Genomic DNA, 16,081 nt, shown 5'->3' with positions numbered 1-16,081 from the left:
AGACGCTGTAGTGAATACAGAGATTGCCTTCTCACTCTGGAAGTATAAAGCCAAAGGGCATGACTTTAATAGGATGTAACATAATTAGATTTTGAGCAGTGGCTACGTGTAGTATGATGTGCAGCCTGATAAAATGTACAAATTACTCATACATTCACACTCGTGAGAGGCTGGGCAGAAGATAAAATACACAAGAAAGCGCAGAAAATAACAAACCAACAAAAAACACACCACCTTTTACACACCACCTGCTTTTCAAGCACATGAAATGGGCAGTGGGAAAAATAAAGGGGTTGTAGAAATTCTCATAAAAAAGTAAATGAATGTACAAATGCAATGGTATTCATATAAAAACCATTGTATATTTATGCGTGGTTGTTTTGTTTTTCTTACCAGTTAACCTAACATGCATGCCTGCCATGGGAAGAAGCTGTAGGGCACAGGGAGAATATGCAGCTTTTGAACAGAAAGACCCCACACAGCCATGAGATTCAAACCCAGTGGAAGTGTAAGCTAGTGTGGTGTCAACTTGAAGTCAACTTACCGTACCATTTAAAAAACAAATGTTTAAAAAAGGATCTCGGAATTTCAGAAAACCTGATCATCATGACTCTAATTGTCTTAAAGACACTTTGTTTAACAATGTAATGTAATTATTTTTATTTATATATTTTAAATAGCTATGATGTGTATTGCTGCTTGAATTAAGTACTTTATAACATCACCTTGTAACATTAATAAAACAATAATAAAAAATAAACCGGAAGAAAATTGGTAAGTTAAAAAAAGAAAAGAAAAAGAAAACAGGAAGGAACGCGCGACATCACCGACACTTCATTGCCCATGAGGCCTTTGGGCATTCGATGTTGCTACGTCATTGTTTTCCTCCCTCACGCGGTGGATCAGTTGGACGGGCTGGCGGAGCTGAAACTGGGAACATGGCAGACGAGGAGGATTCGGCGCCGGATCCCGCCGCTGTCTCTCCCCCAGAGAGTCCTCACGCTGGGCAGCCTCACTTTGTTTCTTTCTCGGAGAGCTTCCAGCCGGCTGTCGGGATGATGAGCCAACTGCTAACCCAGCCCTCCTCCCTGAAGTTTGACAAGAACATAAAACAGGCCTTCTACAACACCGGGGCGATGATATTTGTGGCTATCTGCTGCGGGGCAGCTGTCCTGGTCTATTTCATCCTCGAGGCCTTCCTCCGCCCGCTGCTCTGGGCTGTGCTCTGCGGCACCTTCCTCCACCCCTTCAAATACTCCCTGGCTCGTCTCGGCCGTTCATGGCTCAGCGGCCTGCAGGACAGCGGGACGCCCATAGTGGTGGGGACGCTGCTGGTCCCGGTGTGGTGTCTCAACTACGGGGTGGAGGCGATGGGTAGGGTAGTTCTGGAGAAGCTCACGATACTCCTGGTTATCGGGGCGGGGGCACCGCTGGTTTACTTCCTCTACCTTTTCTGGAGTGTCATCGGTATGCAGGTGATCCTCGGGCACGTCTGTGGGGTCATCGGGAACGCGCTGGACTGTTTCCACTTTATGTGGGTGAGTGACAGTAGAGTGACAATCCTCTCTCTGACAGAATGACAAAGGGCCCCTCTGTCCGTCAGAGTGGGTGCTGTTAGGTCAGCTCTGTGTAAACTGTGGCACATATTTTAAATATTATCTGGGACAGAATGTTAAAAGTTATACTTTAAACGTCAATGATTTTATTACTCGCCTGATTGTGTGGGTCTTACTATAGTAAACTAGTAATCTTACGATAACAAACTAGTAGTCTTTTGATTGTTGGTTGGGTAAAAAAAAATCAAATATGAAAAGCTCACATCACGTTATTTGCACAGAAAATTATCTACAGAGGGAGTAATAACAGTAATTGTGAATTTCATTCCTACTTAATCCCGTTTTGTGTGTCTGATTAAAATGAACTCAGAATTAAAATGTTGACTGTACAAATGTATAAATGTTATTATCATGTTGTCATAAATGCCATTTAGCAATAGGCAATAGTTGATAAAGAATAATTGGGGGATTAAAGTTGACTGGCTGCTGCAGTGTGTCTCTAATAAAGACTTATTCGATTAACCTAAACAGAAAATGTGTTTCTTGGAATATGTGTGCAAACTTTTATGTAAGTTGATCTAATTTCCTGCAGTTCCAGCATCTGATCGATCGGTACCTCATTCCCAAACAGCTCCAGGGGCCAGAACCCGTCCACCTCATCCAAATTGCATTAAATGTTCTTCTTTCTCTGAATGCGGAGTTCAGCTGACAGAGGGCCTGTGTTTATAAATAGGATGGAGGACACTATATTAAATTACATCAAGGCATGTCTTTGTGAGGAGCGACACAAGCTGAGATCTTTATGAGCAGTCGATTAAACTTCTAGTGTCGTCTTAAGTGCTGACTGCTAAACAGGAGCAGAGCGTTTGTAAAACTGGATGAGTTTAGGAAGAAAAAACATCAACACAAAGTGATTATCACAAAAACTGTTCAATTATACTTTTTAAGACTCATGAAGTTTAAAGGTTCAGCATCAAATGATGATTATGATGCAATGGAAGAGAATAGAAGTCTCAGTATATTTAATTAAAATACCCTCTGTTTCATTATTGTGCATCTTTGTTTTATTTCGTCACAGGTGGGGACTGTCGTGTTTGGATACTTGCTGGCGGTTTGTTTTAAGTGGAGTCCTCAAACTGAGCGGTACCTGAGGACTCTGGCACTTCCTGTCTGGGCTGTCCTGCTCTTCTACATCGGTGAGTGTGGACAGCGCCCACAGCCAGCCATACAAGCTGCCTCTTTGGACTGCAGGAGATTTCTTCTAGATGTGGTCAATAAGTTGCTGCCTGTACAAATCCACTTGTCTTTGAAACAGAGGGCACGCAGAGTAAGATGAGGATGTCGAAAGTATTTTTAGCACACTTAACACTTGCTCTGAGCTTCAGGCGTGAAGTTTTAAAAAGTGACTGAAAGCTGGTTAAGAAGAAGTTCTGCCTTAAAAGGAGGTTTCTGGGCACATGTGAGAAAATGTTTTCTGCTTTGAAGTTTTTAAAAGTGCTTTCATAGCAACAGTCAACATTGTATGTCATATTTGTTTATGAATATGGTTCAGCTCATCAGGCAAGACTAGCAGAGTCATGCTTGACAAGGAATATACCTGTTAAGCCAGTAATGTCGTCCTGCAGTTTAACTACAACAGCTTTCTCTCAATCTAGTTAAATGTATCCATCCGTAACTCATCCATCTTCTTCCACTTATCCAATTCCTCTATCTGTTTTAGTGTCTCTGACTGGCTCATGGAGAGTCCCCATATTTGTGGTTGTGGTTGGGCTTCTCATCGTGGGCTACCAAGAGAAACCACCTGTCCCTGGCACAGGTGAAAATATACTATCACACCTATACACTGACATACATTGACATTTACCACAATGAGATACCTTTACTCACCATTAACTAGGTAATAAATATGGTCAAATGAGCACAAGTCTATGATGTGCTTAGATTAAGTTGCATTTAGCCACATTTGCCTAAGCCTAGCTTTACGTGAAATATAAGTGACTTGAGGTGACTGGTTGGGCTACGCTCATCAGACCAGCTTTGATCTTTCCTACTGTGCATCCTCCGCTCTGCCTGCCTGCCTTTGTGTTTCGTTATATTCAGTCTCTCTTGATCTCCCCAGGTGAGCTTTCAGGGCAGGTGCTGTCATTTGCTGCTAACACTATTTACATGGCAATCTCCTGTAGCAACCTTCAACCCAAAACTGAACTCAGTGGAAGCTCCTCCACAGGTAAGCTAGCTGCATTGTATTCAGTCTATTAAAGAAGATCATACAGATGTCCCAGATATCTGGGCTGTAAGGTTTATGAAATGAGAGAACTGGCAGATTGAACAGAGGGAATCAGACCTCTGAACATACTGTTCGATAAATGTTCAGAGCATTGCTAATTGGTCAGAAAAATGTCAAGTTTTAAAACCCAAGATATGCAATTTCAGTTTTACATTCTTTATTTCTTTTTTTACTGTAGCTGCTTTGGCTTTACCAATTTAGCCACAGCGGCTGAAACTCAACTGCTTTGTTCTTTCTTTCTCTTCCTCTTCTGTGCTTCCTCTGTCTGCTTTCCCTCATCCGCTCATAGATGGTGTGCAGTCTGTGGGTCCCGTGCCTTCCACTCCTGGGTTTCCCGGGTTCGCTGGGAGCTCTCGTACATTGCCCGGCCTCTTCCAGAGAGAGAAAAGCTCCCACAGAGCCAGTGATATTTACTTTATTCTGCTGGTCTGGGCTATTGTCTTGGTGCAGGTCTGGCTCAACCTGTGGATACTACAACTGCTCCCTATTCCTGTGGCCGGTAACACACACACAGACATACAAACAGATATGTGCACACTTTCAGTTACTCCTCGTCAGTCGGATTTTACTCATGTGCATGTTGGCTCACTGATCTAGTGTGGGTTCTGAAGAAGCTGGTGGTCCGGTTTGGTATGAAGAGCTTTGCAGAGAGGACTCTTACCTCGTGGTGGACGGTGCTAGAGAAGTTTGGACGTGAGCGTGAAGAGGCACTGCTCCCTGGACCAATCAAAGGCCTGGCTCAGTTCCTCCTACGTATCGACACTAAGGTAATGTAAGAGCTGCCTGTGAAGCTGATGTCCTTATTTCCTCTGCCTTTGACTTTATACTTCCCCATCCAGACACACTTTATCTGCAACTGCTTGATAACAAATTACTTATCAAAATATCTCAGGAAAACTGAAAGTCTCAAAATGCTCTGTTGTTATCAGTCATATTACATATGTTAGTTTCATTTTTAATGTCTAAATTTAGCCAGTGTAAAGATCTGCCAGGTCCTAAATTTATTAAAATGAAATTGGTAAATTCATATTAAATTGCCAAAAACGGGGGCTTTTTAGTTTCCTTTACCTTTAACAGAGGATTTTAGCTGCTGTTTTTGTTTTTCAGCCTTTTAGTTTTGACCCAGTTGCAACAATCTCATCAGTGTCGTTTACGGCAACAGCTGGAAGCTATTTTTAGCAAAAAGCTGTATTAAACCAAGTGTGCGCTAAACTGCCCAGCACCAAATGGTAGACAGACAAAATTAGCACTTAGCTGAGAAACACTTTAAAATCAGTTCATTAAAAAACAGAGCTAAAAGGAGAGTGAATATTAGCCTGATGCCCGCATCACCAGGTGGGCAAGAAAATACTCATGCATCAGTGATGTTGTTGCCCCATATCTGCTGGATGTGTAAGTATGCAGTTGTTTTGTTTCCAATCAAAATTTAGAGGCAAAATATCTCCAAATCTCTCAATATAGACTAAAAATCTCAAAAAACAAAGCAATGCAGAGCAGAATTTTTTGCCGACATATTAGAGTGAGTGACAGGATTAGTGCTACATGGTTTACATTTCTCAGGTTTTATAAATAATGATGTCATTGCTGTAATCTTATACACTTTTCTGCCTTGCCCTCACAGTTTTGGGATGTATTTGTGTTCTGTCTTTGTAATCACATTGATTTGCATCCCACTTGTATTGCCAGTCCACACTCACTGTAGTTAGTGTATCTTGCCTGCCACTTCCTGAGGGGTGTACTACGAAGCAGCTTCCGCAGAGTTTGACTTTTTTGTTTTCATGCATTAGTTGGTCCCATGAAACCTAAAACCTCATTCAAACCTGACGGGTATTTCCAATTTTAATGTTATGGTTTCTGTGACAGGCTCTGTCCTCGCTTACATAAAAGTGGGAGTTGGTGGTGGGAGCATCATTTGACTCCTGTTTAGCACAAAATGGACTGCAACAGCTATACTGGTGCTGCCAATAACTCAAGATGGAACAATTCAGCAGAAAAATATAATCGCATAAATTAATAAATTACTATATTTATTTTACCACTCAGTCCACTCCTGGTGCTGCTATTTAATGTAGAGATCTACAAATTAGAATCATGATGCGTTTCATTATGAAGTGCATTCAGGTTTGACACTGTAATTAGATAACTTTTGTTATTGACCAAATTGAATTAAATAAATTTTCTTAATTGAATAACCTCTGTAATAAATTCCAGTAGACTGCTATCGCAGTAGTGTAAAACGTAGCATTTACACAAGTTCAGTGCCTGGGAATTCCTGTGAAAACACAACATGTACAGTTGTTGTCAGTTTACATTCATCACAGGCATAAACGTCATAGTAAATTTGGACTTTTAACGATTTTTTTGAGCTGTTCTTTTTCCAGACTTGTATTATTGTAGACCATATATGTTTAATGACTTTAAGGAAAAAAAGAAATGGGAGCATGAGTTTGAACTTATTTTAGATTTTCTCTCATCCAAATAGTCTGGAACATATACATACACGCCCAAATGTATACACATACTCAAGTGGTCCCGAAGGTTCTACAGTGCCTTTTAATCTGACAGGGCCAAGGCCTATTAACTCCTCATTAATTATTGACTACAGCTGGTAGTTTCTCTTTGCCAGCACAAAAAGGATTTGCTTGGCAGGACTCATTTGATTGACCTCAGACCAATAGGAAACTCAAAGGAGCCCAACCCGAGAACCACCGAGGCTCAAGAACTGGAAACTGTTGGAACACCAACATCACTGTCCACAGTGAAGTGAATTTTACATCGCAGTGGATTGAGAGGGTGTTGACCAAGAAAGAAACCCCTGCTTTAAAATCAACACATTCAAGCTCCTCTGAAGTTTGCAGCTGCTCAAACAGATAAGCCAAATGCCCTCTGGAGAAAAGTTTATGGTCGGGCAAGATAAAGATTGAACTTTTGGGCCACAATGACTAGAAGTATAAACATGAGGAACACTGTACTGAGTGTCAAGCATAGTAGTGGTAGCATCATGCTCTGGGCCTGTTTTGCTGCCAGTGGCATAAGGTACATTACAGAGAAGATTCTTAAACTTGATCTTAAATGAACAGATAGAAGGTTGAAACTTGAACACAGTTGGTAGTTCCAACAGGACAATGATCCCAAACACATATCGAAACTGGTGTTAGAATAGATAAAGTAGGCTAGCATTGAGCTTCTTGAATGGCCTTCCCAAAGCCCCGACCTCAACCCTTTGAATATTCATGGACTATGCTGAAAGGCTGGGTCTGCTCCAGGAATTATGCCTAAAGCTTGTCGATGGCTACCGGAAGCATTTGGTTGACTTGCTAAGAGACATTTAAACAAAATAATAGTGGAGATTTATGTATATATTTTGACCCTTAGTGGATTAGAGAAGAGCCAAAATAAATACAAACAACTGAGTTCAAAGAAATCATTAAAAGCCCCAAATGACCTGTGATTGTATGTAAACTGACCACAGCTGTACCGTTTGCACTGCTGTAACTTAACTGCTAGACTTTGTTCAGTGCTGTTATGTACAGCTTAACAGATTGCATGTCAGCTGATAATCTATATCACTCTTAGGGCAACTTGTTTGGAAAAGAAGTGAAACCGTATCACTTGGAGATGATGTTAGACAAAAACTTCTGAAAATAGCTTTAAAACGAGAGCTGCCCTTCTGAAACCTCTGGCTATAGTCTCAACATACCTTGCTAACACATGAATTCCTCTTTGTAGTACACCGCTCTGACCCCTCAGAGCCTGTACCCACACAGAGCTTGTATTCTTGTTGCACGGGTACATGTGATGACTGCTGCAAAACTCTTTCCAATAATAATTTTCCCAATGTCTCTTTGTCTCCTCCCCAAGCTCTGGCATTGGCTTAACAAGCAGGTAATGATTTGGAGGAGCAGAGTGCTGAGAGAGCGAGACTGAGAGAAAGTGGGCTTGTGTGTGAGAGACATTGAGAAAACAAGGGCAAATAAATAAATAACTTGTATTTATGTGCGGGTGTGTGTGACAGCGTGAGCACACCTTGTAGCGGCTTGGACTGGCATTTTACCCATCCACTGTCATCACCTCTGCCATCCTGTCTAAACATCTGTCCTCTTGCTTCTTTCCAGCTTTTATTTTGACAGTGAGCTACAGCCGGGGTGTTGCACTCAATAATCCCTCAGCCCCGACTGTATCTTCTCTGCTTTGACCTGAGTTTGTCGTGTGTGTGTGTGTGTGTGTGTGTGTGTGTGTGTGTGTGTGTGTGTGTGTGTGTGTGCGTGCGAGCTGCCTCAAAGAGTAGTGTTAAATGGGGGGGGTGTTTCCTTTTTTTTTTCCTGGAAATTTTAATTTTTTTATTTTTTAGGTGTGGCTAAGGGACTGGACAAAACAATGGAAACACGGTTATTCAATGTGAGGAACTAAACTTAGTGAATATATTTGCCACCTTTGAACCATTTGGCTTTGTGGAGCTGGTTATTACCATAGACTGTATATAAAAGATGGAGATTAGCACTGGGCTGTCACTCATTGTTTGGTCTTTGTTGTTGTTGTTCTTTTAGTTTTAAAGTAAGACATCAGAAAAGAGGCTTGGCTCAAATTGAGATTTTTGTGGAAATTACATGCTCAGTCAGCAGCCAGGACCAAATTTCAAACCCTTTTTTGTCATCTGTTTTACTCTTACATTTGACCATATTGTACAACATACAACATTCTGCTTTTTTTTTTGTTTTTTTGTTTTTTTGTTTTGTTTGTATTTTAATAAGGCTTGAAACTATTGATGAGACCACAAACTCTCTCTGTAGTTCTCAATTTGAACTATATACAGAATGGCTGTAGCTCCCGTTGACCTCAATGTACCTACAAGCCTGCATTCTGCATCTGAAGGCCACCAGGTCACAATAACTATGGTTGGAAAAAGACTTGCTTTCTGTCTTGACCTCAGTACAAATTTAAAGTGTTTACAATCTATTCAATTCAGTTCGGTTTTATTTATATAGCGCCAAATCACACAAGTTGCCTCAAGGCACTTTATACTCTGATTCTGGCTGTTATTTATGAACTAGAGTGTCTTTTATTTAGAATTATCACAGGTGTTGATTCAGTTCAGTCATTTCTGATGATGTAGTTTATATTTTTAATACAGTGCCGATGTGCTGCATTGGAAATGTAGTGTTTGTCGTTGTGCGGCCTGTGTATAACTTTTTAGAGGTCTCATGCTCCCTGTTGTGATAGTGACTGAAACCTCTTCTAAACCTCTCGCTGCTCAATATTACCCAACTTCTTTAATTTAATTACTTCTTTCAGTATTAAAATCTTTTTGAAGTGGTGTTTCCATTTTTTTGTTAAACAACTGTTTGCTGTTCTTCTTTCAGGTAAGCTAGATGTTAAAGAGGAAGGTATAAGACTCGCTGTAGATTCACTCACCTAAGGTTTTACACAGACTCTTTGCAGAAAATGCCATGTCATGTCACCATCAATATAATAAACCATTACGCCATGGCCTTAGTGCAAAAAGAGAGAGTTCTGCTAACAGAGCTTTGATTTTAATGCAGTTTTGGCGCATTGAGAAACCTGAGTCGAGAACAGAGAGCTCACTTTGAAAGTGATGTCATGTCTGTTTGTCGTTAAACCAACAACCCAAAAAGCCACTTGCATGATTTAATGCTTCAGTGCAAGAATGGGTGCATGCATTGTATGAGTACAGATATGCTGTTATTGTCCTCTGTGAGGACTTTTTACGTCTAAAATGACTTTTCACAAGTGATAAGGACACAGGTTTCTCCATGTGCATGTTTTTACCTCCTTTAAAGTTGTACTGATGAGTCTATTTTGCCATCTTCCTATTATCCCCCCCCTTCTCCCTGTCTTTGCCCTCCTCTCCTTTTTATCTGTGCACCCAGATGGTTGTGTGGCTGGAGCGATCTCTGGATAAAATCATCAGTATCTTCATCATCTTCCTCTTGGTCACAGGGACCCTGCTCATGGCTCTGCTGCTCACTGCTATGGTAGGTTTTTGGGTTTTTTAACCTGACTTCACATCATTTGCACTGATGATGGATAAAAAAAATAAACATTAATCTTTGTAGGTTCATCACGAAAGTGCTCACATCATCGACGTAACCAGTAACCTCATCAATGAGACCGTATCTAACCATCCAGAATGGGCCAAGTAGGACAGTCCACTCTGTTTTTCTGTGTTTATTTTTAGACTTTCCTCTCATTTGCTAAAACAACCTTACTTTGTCCTCTGTTAGCCTCCTTCCAGAAGCCCGCGTGGTCCAGAAAGCTCTAAATTCAGCTGCTACTAATGTCTACCAGCATGGGAGAGAATGGATAACACAAAAGGTCAGGACAGTAATTTTCACTGATAATAATGGAATACAGCCAGACAGCGAGGAATGTGACCAATCTGTTTCCTTTGTGTGTGCAGCTTCATAAGATTTTAGGAGATAAGGTGAACCAAACTGCAGTGATTGAGAAGCAAGTTTTAGAACTTTGGGACCGACTGTATCACTCCTGGTTTGTGAAGGTAGTGTCAGAGTTTTGTGTTTAATGTCTCCCAAAGTCTGTTCTTCAGTATTCTTCAGTTTTACATAAAATACTATGGTCACATTTTTCAGAATGTAACCCACTCTGGACGGCATCGTGGGAATAAGATGACTCACAGACAGAACAGCTGGCTGGGGGACATCCTGGACTGGAAGGACATTGCTTCCTTTCTGCAGGAAAATATCGAGACACTACTGTCTGTAAGTATGAACGTATGTAACGTACACTATAATGCCAAGTGTTTCAATCACTTCCATGGCCACAGGTGCATAAAATCAAGCACCAATGCATGCAGACCGCTTCTACAAACGTCTGTGAAAGAATGGGTCGCGCTCAGGAGCTCTGAATTCCAGCATGATACCGTGATAAGATCCCACCTCTGCAGTCCAAGACCATTTTGTTTTCTTAGATCAGGACATCAGCCATGAGAGCACCATGCCAGCACTGCCCCACTAGCAGCATTTGCAAATTTACAACTGTGTGCGTCTTAGATAGAAGTACAGTTTCCTGTGGATGGTGTGTTTATTGTTGCCTCGTCATTTTGCAGATCCTGGAGTCTTTGTGGGTTGTAATGAGCAGGAACGTTGGCCTCCTCATCTCCACCACGACCACTCTCCTCACCGTCTTGTTCCACAGCGGCACGGCGCTCCTCAACTTTGCACTGAGTTTGGTATGAAACGCTGATCACAGCCACGTCGTTTTCTCCATTTTATAAAGTCCAACTGTTTGCAAAATTGATTATCATTATTCTTTTGTAATGCACAAAAGTAAGCAGAAAGTGTTCAGCTTAACTGCAAGTGTTTCTCAAAAATATTCTAATAGATTTATAGAAATCTGAGGCCGAATAATGTCCTGCAGACTCGTCCATAAAAATGTTCTCAGACTTATGTTTAGCTAAAGATCATTCCCAACTGTGTGCTTAGGTTGATTTATAAATAATGCTTACTAACACGTGTCAGTGGTGTGTGCTTGTTTGCTGTGCTTTCTGCAATGGAGGCAGTGCTTCTTTTAAGCATTGTTTAAACTGTTGTGGTACATTTAAACTCCTTCATATTAAGCACACACTCACACTGATGGATGCACTAGGGGCAATCTGGTATTTAGTATCTTGTCCAGAGTCATTTTGAAATGCATACTTGAGGAGCCTGGGATCAAATCACCGACCTTCCTTTTAGTAGATGACCCGCCCGGGGCACCTCAAGGAGGTGCTATCATTAGCTAACTTAACAAGGCATTCATTCCACTAAAACATCTTCTTAAATAAGTATTTTGCCAGGTCGTGTAAAAAAAACAAAAAACAAAAAAAAACATGATCCATAACCTGAGATCAGTTTAAATTGATGACACTGGCCTTGAGTTTTTTCTCCTCAATAAATAATGCCAGCACAAATGAGCAGTAGTCTGGAATGGCCATGGACCTTTACAAAGATCAAAATCACCTTAAAGTTAGAGGAGACTGAGGCCAGGAAACATTCACTGGACTAAAATAGTGAGCTGACATTAGAGCCAAACACGCATCCTGGAAGCGTGTCAACTCCACAGTGACCGAGGTGGGGCTTGGACATGTCATCTGTTCCTCAACCACAATACAGGACTTTACTGAGCATTGTTAACTGTGTATATTTAATGGTGTTGCTCTTTCTGTCTTATTTTAATAAAGTAGACCTGCCACATTTACTCTTAAAGATTTAAAAAGCTAATCAGATAGTCTTATATTTAGCACAGCTGCCATTTTTACTCCTTCCTGTAGGTGATTTTCCTGACTACTCTCTTCTACCTGCTGAGCTCCAGTGGAGAATACTACAAACCGGTTAAATGGGTGATCAGCTTAACTCCTCTCTCTCAGCCGGGACCCTCCAGTAACATCATCGGCCAGTCTGTTGAAGAGGCCATCAGGTAGTCGCATGCGTAAAAGCTACAGAATCTAAATTTGTACCTTGGCGAGATTATTTTTGACCATATTTGTGTTTGTTTTGAAGAGGAGTGTTTGACGCCTCTCTGAAAATGGCCGGATTCTACGGCCTCTACACTTGGCTCACTCACACTATCTTTGGCATCAACATCGTCTTCATTCCTTCTGGTGAGTCAGCGTGTCCGCAGCAGATTGTGCTGTCGTTATGTTCGCACCTGCCAAGCCACACTCAGTGTTTTGTCACTCTCTGAATCCCTCTTTCCTGGCCTGAAGCTCTGGCTGCCATCCTGGGTGCCGTGCCGTTCCTGGGGACCTATTGGGCAGCTGTGCCGGCAGTGTGTGACCTGTGGTTGGCGCAGGGTGAAGGTGTCAAGGCCCTGCTGCTGCTCATCTGCCACCTGCTCCCAACATATTTTGTGGATACAGCCATCTACTCTGATATATCAGGGTATGTATGCGTGACCAGCTTATTTGAGCTTCTCTTTATGGCACTGGGACATCTGACAAACAAATCGCACCAAACCACCTGTGACTGTTAACATAATACATACAAGTCCGCTTGCTGGCCTAATGTGGGTTTGAAAGAAAACTGTACAGTTGTACGAGTCTATAAACAGCGTCTCTGTTTGCCTCTGTTTCATAAACTCCCTGTTGTGGACAGATAATGCTCCTGTCTTCGAGCTTCAAGCCCTACTATCTTTACATACAGTTTACATACACACTCAAATGCATACATCAACTCAAATCTTTTAATAAGCAGTGCTGAAGATTCTACAATGTCTTGTAACTTGATAAGGCCAAGGCCTATTAATTTCTCATTAGTTATTATGATTGAGTACATCTGGCAGTTTCTCTTTACCAGCTTAAAAAGGATTTGACTGACAGCACTCATTGGATTGACCAAATGGGAACATCCCAAAAATTCAATGAAGATCTAAGTAGGAGAATTATAGATTTACACTAGTTGTGAAGGTCTCTTGGAGCTATTTCCGAACACCTGCAGATTCTAAGATCATCAGTTTAAGTAGTTCTAGCTAAGTACAAGTTATTCAGATGTGTCACCAGTTTGCCAGGGTCTGGAGGAAGTCCCGAGCTGCCACCCTCAGATGAGAGGAAAATGGTTAGGATGTTTGAGAACAATCCAGGACCTATCAAGGTTGAAGCCTGTAGGAAACTGGAGGCACACCAGCGTCACTTTCCACAGAGAAGCCAGTTTTACCATGAACTGAGAGGATGACGACCAAGAAAGAAGTGCTCAAAAATTGACGTCTTCAAGTTCAACTGAAATTTTCAGCTGCTCACATGGACACGCCAAATCTTCTAGAGAAAAGTTTGATGGTGAGACGTATCAAAGAGTGAGATTTTGTCCACAATGACAAGAGGTATGTTTGTAGTGAGTGAAAGCGAGGCTTACAAACCTAAGAAGGCTGTACCAGCTGTCATGCTCCAGGGCTGCTCTGCTGCTAGTGGTACTAGTACATTGCACAAAGTGGCTGGAATAATGAAGGAGGATCTCTAAATTCTTCACCTCAAATCAATCGTTGGACACAGTGGTTTGTTTCAACAGGACAGTGACCCTCAAACACACATCAAAACTGGTTGTGGAATGGATAAAAGCTCAAACTAACCTTGATGGGTGTATATAAACTTCTGACCACAGCTGCGGTTTGGGGAAAGCTAACTTTTTAGCCTGTTTTAGCCTTCGGCTGCATCACATGTGTGCACTGATACAGTAGCTGCCTGCCAGCCTTTCCACTGTGTTTTAAACCATTTCTTTTGTCTTTGTCTCAGAGGTGGACACCCATATTTGACAGGCCTGGCGGTGGCAGGTGGTGCGTACTATCTGGGTCTGGAGGGGGCTATTATCGGGCCTATCCTCCTCTGCATCCTGGTGGTGGCAGCCAACATCTACAGCGCTATGCTGATGAGCCCCAGCTCTGCAGTGCCCACACCAGTGCAGCCAAACTGGCCTCCCCACCCTATGAGGTAAGACGCATGAAGAACAAACAGCAGATTAGATGTTTTTAAAAAAATGCAAACCAACCAGTCAGTTGTCTTCTTGTCTGTGATTAGTAGGACCTTTACGGACGCCACTCCCTCTGTCCTGAAGAAGACCTGTGAATGAGCACATGAGGAAACGACATCCAGCTTCCTATAGGCTGATTCCTCAGGGGAATTGCTCCCCTCCCTGAAGCTCCTCCCTGTGTGGCCTGACTCCATAGGGACGCCCTGACTGAAAAAGAGGCATAGCAGCTGGTCACCCATGATGCTATGTGCTTAGCTGAACGGTTTCTCAGAGCGATATGGCACCAGCTCCTTTCATTCAGCAGCACACAAAAACTCCTGTAAGCATGCACCCTAATCCCAAACTTGGACCAATGACATCACATTGGGTTTACGATTGTGTAAGGTGGAGCCATCGATGCTAATCGCATCATCGCTCAAAACTCAGTGCCTAATTTGTTTTGTGATATTGAGAAATGCCTAAAAATTACTGTGTCATTTGTGGTGAACTGTAAGATGATATATTTTATCTACAAGACCCCTGATTTCCAGCCTGCACTCCTTGGCTGTATCTGTGCTACCGTACGTGGTTGTGCAGTATTTGTACTCCCTACCTCTCTCCTAATGGAGGCTCAAGTAGAGTTTGTAGTAAAGGCAGGTTTTCTAAAAAAAAACAAAACTTCTTGCCACAGTTGTTGTCTCATGTGACTCAAGTAACTGAGTAATTAGACAGGGACCTGTTATTATGCTTATTTCTAGCTACATATTCGTATTGTGAGACTATAAATGAGTATTTCGTTAAAACTGACATCACACTCTCGAAGCATTGGCCACTGTATGTGCAGTGACATCGCCACAGCTCTGTACCAGTTACACCAGCGCCGAGGGTGCAAGGACTCGCTACAGTATTCTCCTGAACGATAGGTGTCGCTACTCAGACAAAAAGTCCATGTCAGTGCTGGTAAGAAGTCAAAACCAGAACCAAAGAAATCAGAAGATTTCTTTTCTCCCTTTCAACCTGCTGTAACATCTCCCTCTGTGTAATCTGTGGCAGCTGCTGCACGAGGTTACATAAGTTAAGCGGTGTAGCACTGGCCAAAACGACATCAAAGCTCGGCGTTGTTCACAAGGGCGAGGAACATAAATGGACCCTGACACAGCTGCTAAGTTCACCTGCTGTTTGAAGAAGCCCTCTTTCTTCTGATTGGCTTCCCCTCGCCTGGCTTCCACACAGAAGCCAGTGCTCATAAACCCCGCCTCCTAATCACCATACAAGGAAATCTGTGCCAAGCTGATGTCAGGAGTTGGCAAAATGATTGCCTCTCATAAAGATTAGTTTTATATACATTTACCTCATTTTTTGATGCACATTTAATATGATCACTGTAATTGGATAGTAGTATAAACACTATGATACACGACCGATAGAAAATAAGGATAGGTCCCATTTAACCGTTTTTATTTTTACTCTTTAGTTACTGTGTTATTCACGATTCCGTGATCGTAGCTGTGACGTTCTCAGCTTTGACAACGGTGTTCACTCCTGCTTTACTGAACCAAGCTTTGTTACCACTGTTTGTCTTTTTTTGTTTGTACGATTCAGTTATTATTAATAATAAAAATAATCTATTTTTATTGGCTACAGGTTTAGACTGATGATGATGACTACTTCTAATGGATCAGATTACACATCTTACAATCAGATTTTAGTCTGGTTCCATTATCAGAGGATGTTTTTTATTTTATTTTATTTTGAATGTATTTAAAGATTAAGATTGTTTTGTA

At 41.8% G+C, this 16,081-nt stretch overlaps 1 protein-coding gene across 2 annotated transcripts; it reads left to right on the top strand.

The window, feature by feature from the left end:
• Positions 1-73: 73 nt before the first annotated feature.
• tmem245 (transmembrane protein 245) lies at positions 74-15,540 on the top strand. 2 transcript variants are annotated; one of them, XM_085422852.1, is made up of 17 exons: positions 74-1,538; positions 2,635-2,752; positions 3,277-3,372; positions 3,676-3,783; positions 4,133-4,342; positions 4,441-4,610; positions 9,732-9,836; positions 9,918-10,000; positions 10,086-10,176; positions 10,262-10,360; positions 10,452-10,580; positions 10,928-11,050; positions 12,131-12,276; positions 12,360-12,460; positions 12,566-12,740; positions 14,084-14,278; positions 14,369-15,540. In XM_085422852.1, exons 1-17 carry the CDS (start codon positions 864-866, stop codon positions 14,415-14,417), a joined length of 2,673 nt encoding a protein of 890 aa, XP_085278978.1. In that variant the 5' UTR covers positions 74-863; the 3' UTR covers positions 14,418-15,540. The 2 variants fall into 2 exon arrangements, with proteins under 2 accessions (XP_085278978.1, XP_085278977.1); XM_085422851.1 differs by having other exon boundaries at positions 14,366-15,540.
• Positions 15,541-16,081: the final 541 nt, after the last annotated feature.

This window comes from Rhamphochromis longiceps, linkage group LG11 (assembly GCF_057381845.1).
Source record: "Rhamphochromis longiceps isolate RC_006_pf linkage group LG11, R_longiceps_female_GT1.1, whole genome shotgun sequence".
Classification (NCBI taxonomy): domain Eukaryota; kingdom Metazoa; phylum Chordata; class Actinopteri; order Cichliformes; family Cichlidae; genus Rhamphochromis; species Rhamphochromis longiceps.
Note: the sequence above shows the minus strand (reverse complement) of the source record. Positions and strands in the feature narration are given on the sequence as shown.

Bases quoted from the DNA above. Each gene is read 5' to 3' on its own strand.
- tmem245 (XM_085422851.1), top strand. From the start codon at position 864: ATGTTGCTACGTCATTGTTTTCCTCCCTCACGCGGTGGATCAGTTGGA. The intron at 10,177-10,261 runs GTCAGGACAGTA...TTGTGTGTGCAG, and splicing joins GAGAATGGATAACACAAAAG to CTTCATAAGATTTTAGGAGA. The intron at 12,277-12,359 runs GTAGTCGCATGC...TTTGTTTTGAAG, and splicing joins TCTGTTGAAGAGGCCATCAG to AGGAGTGTTTGACGCCTCTC.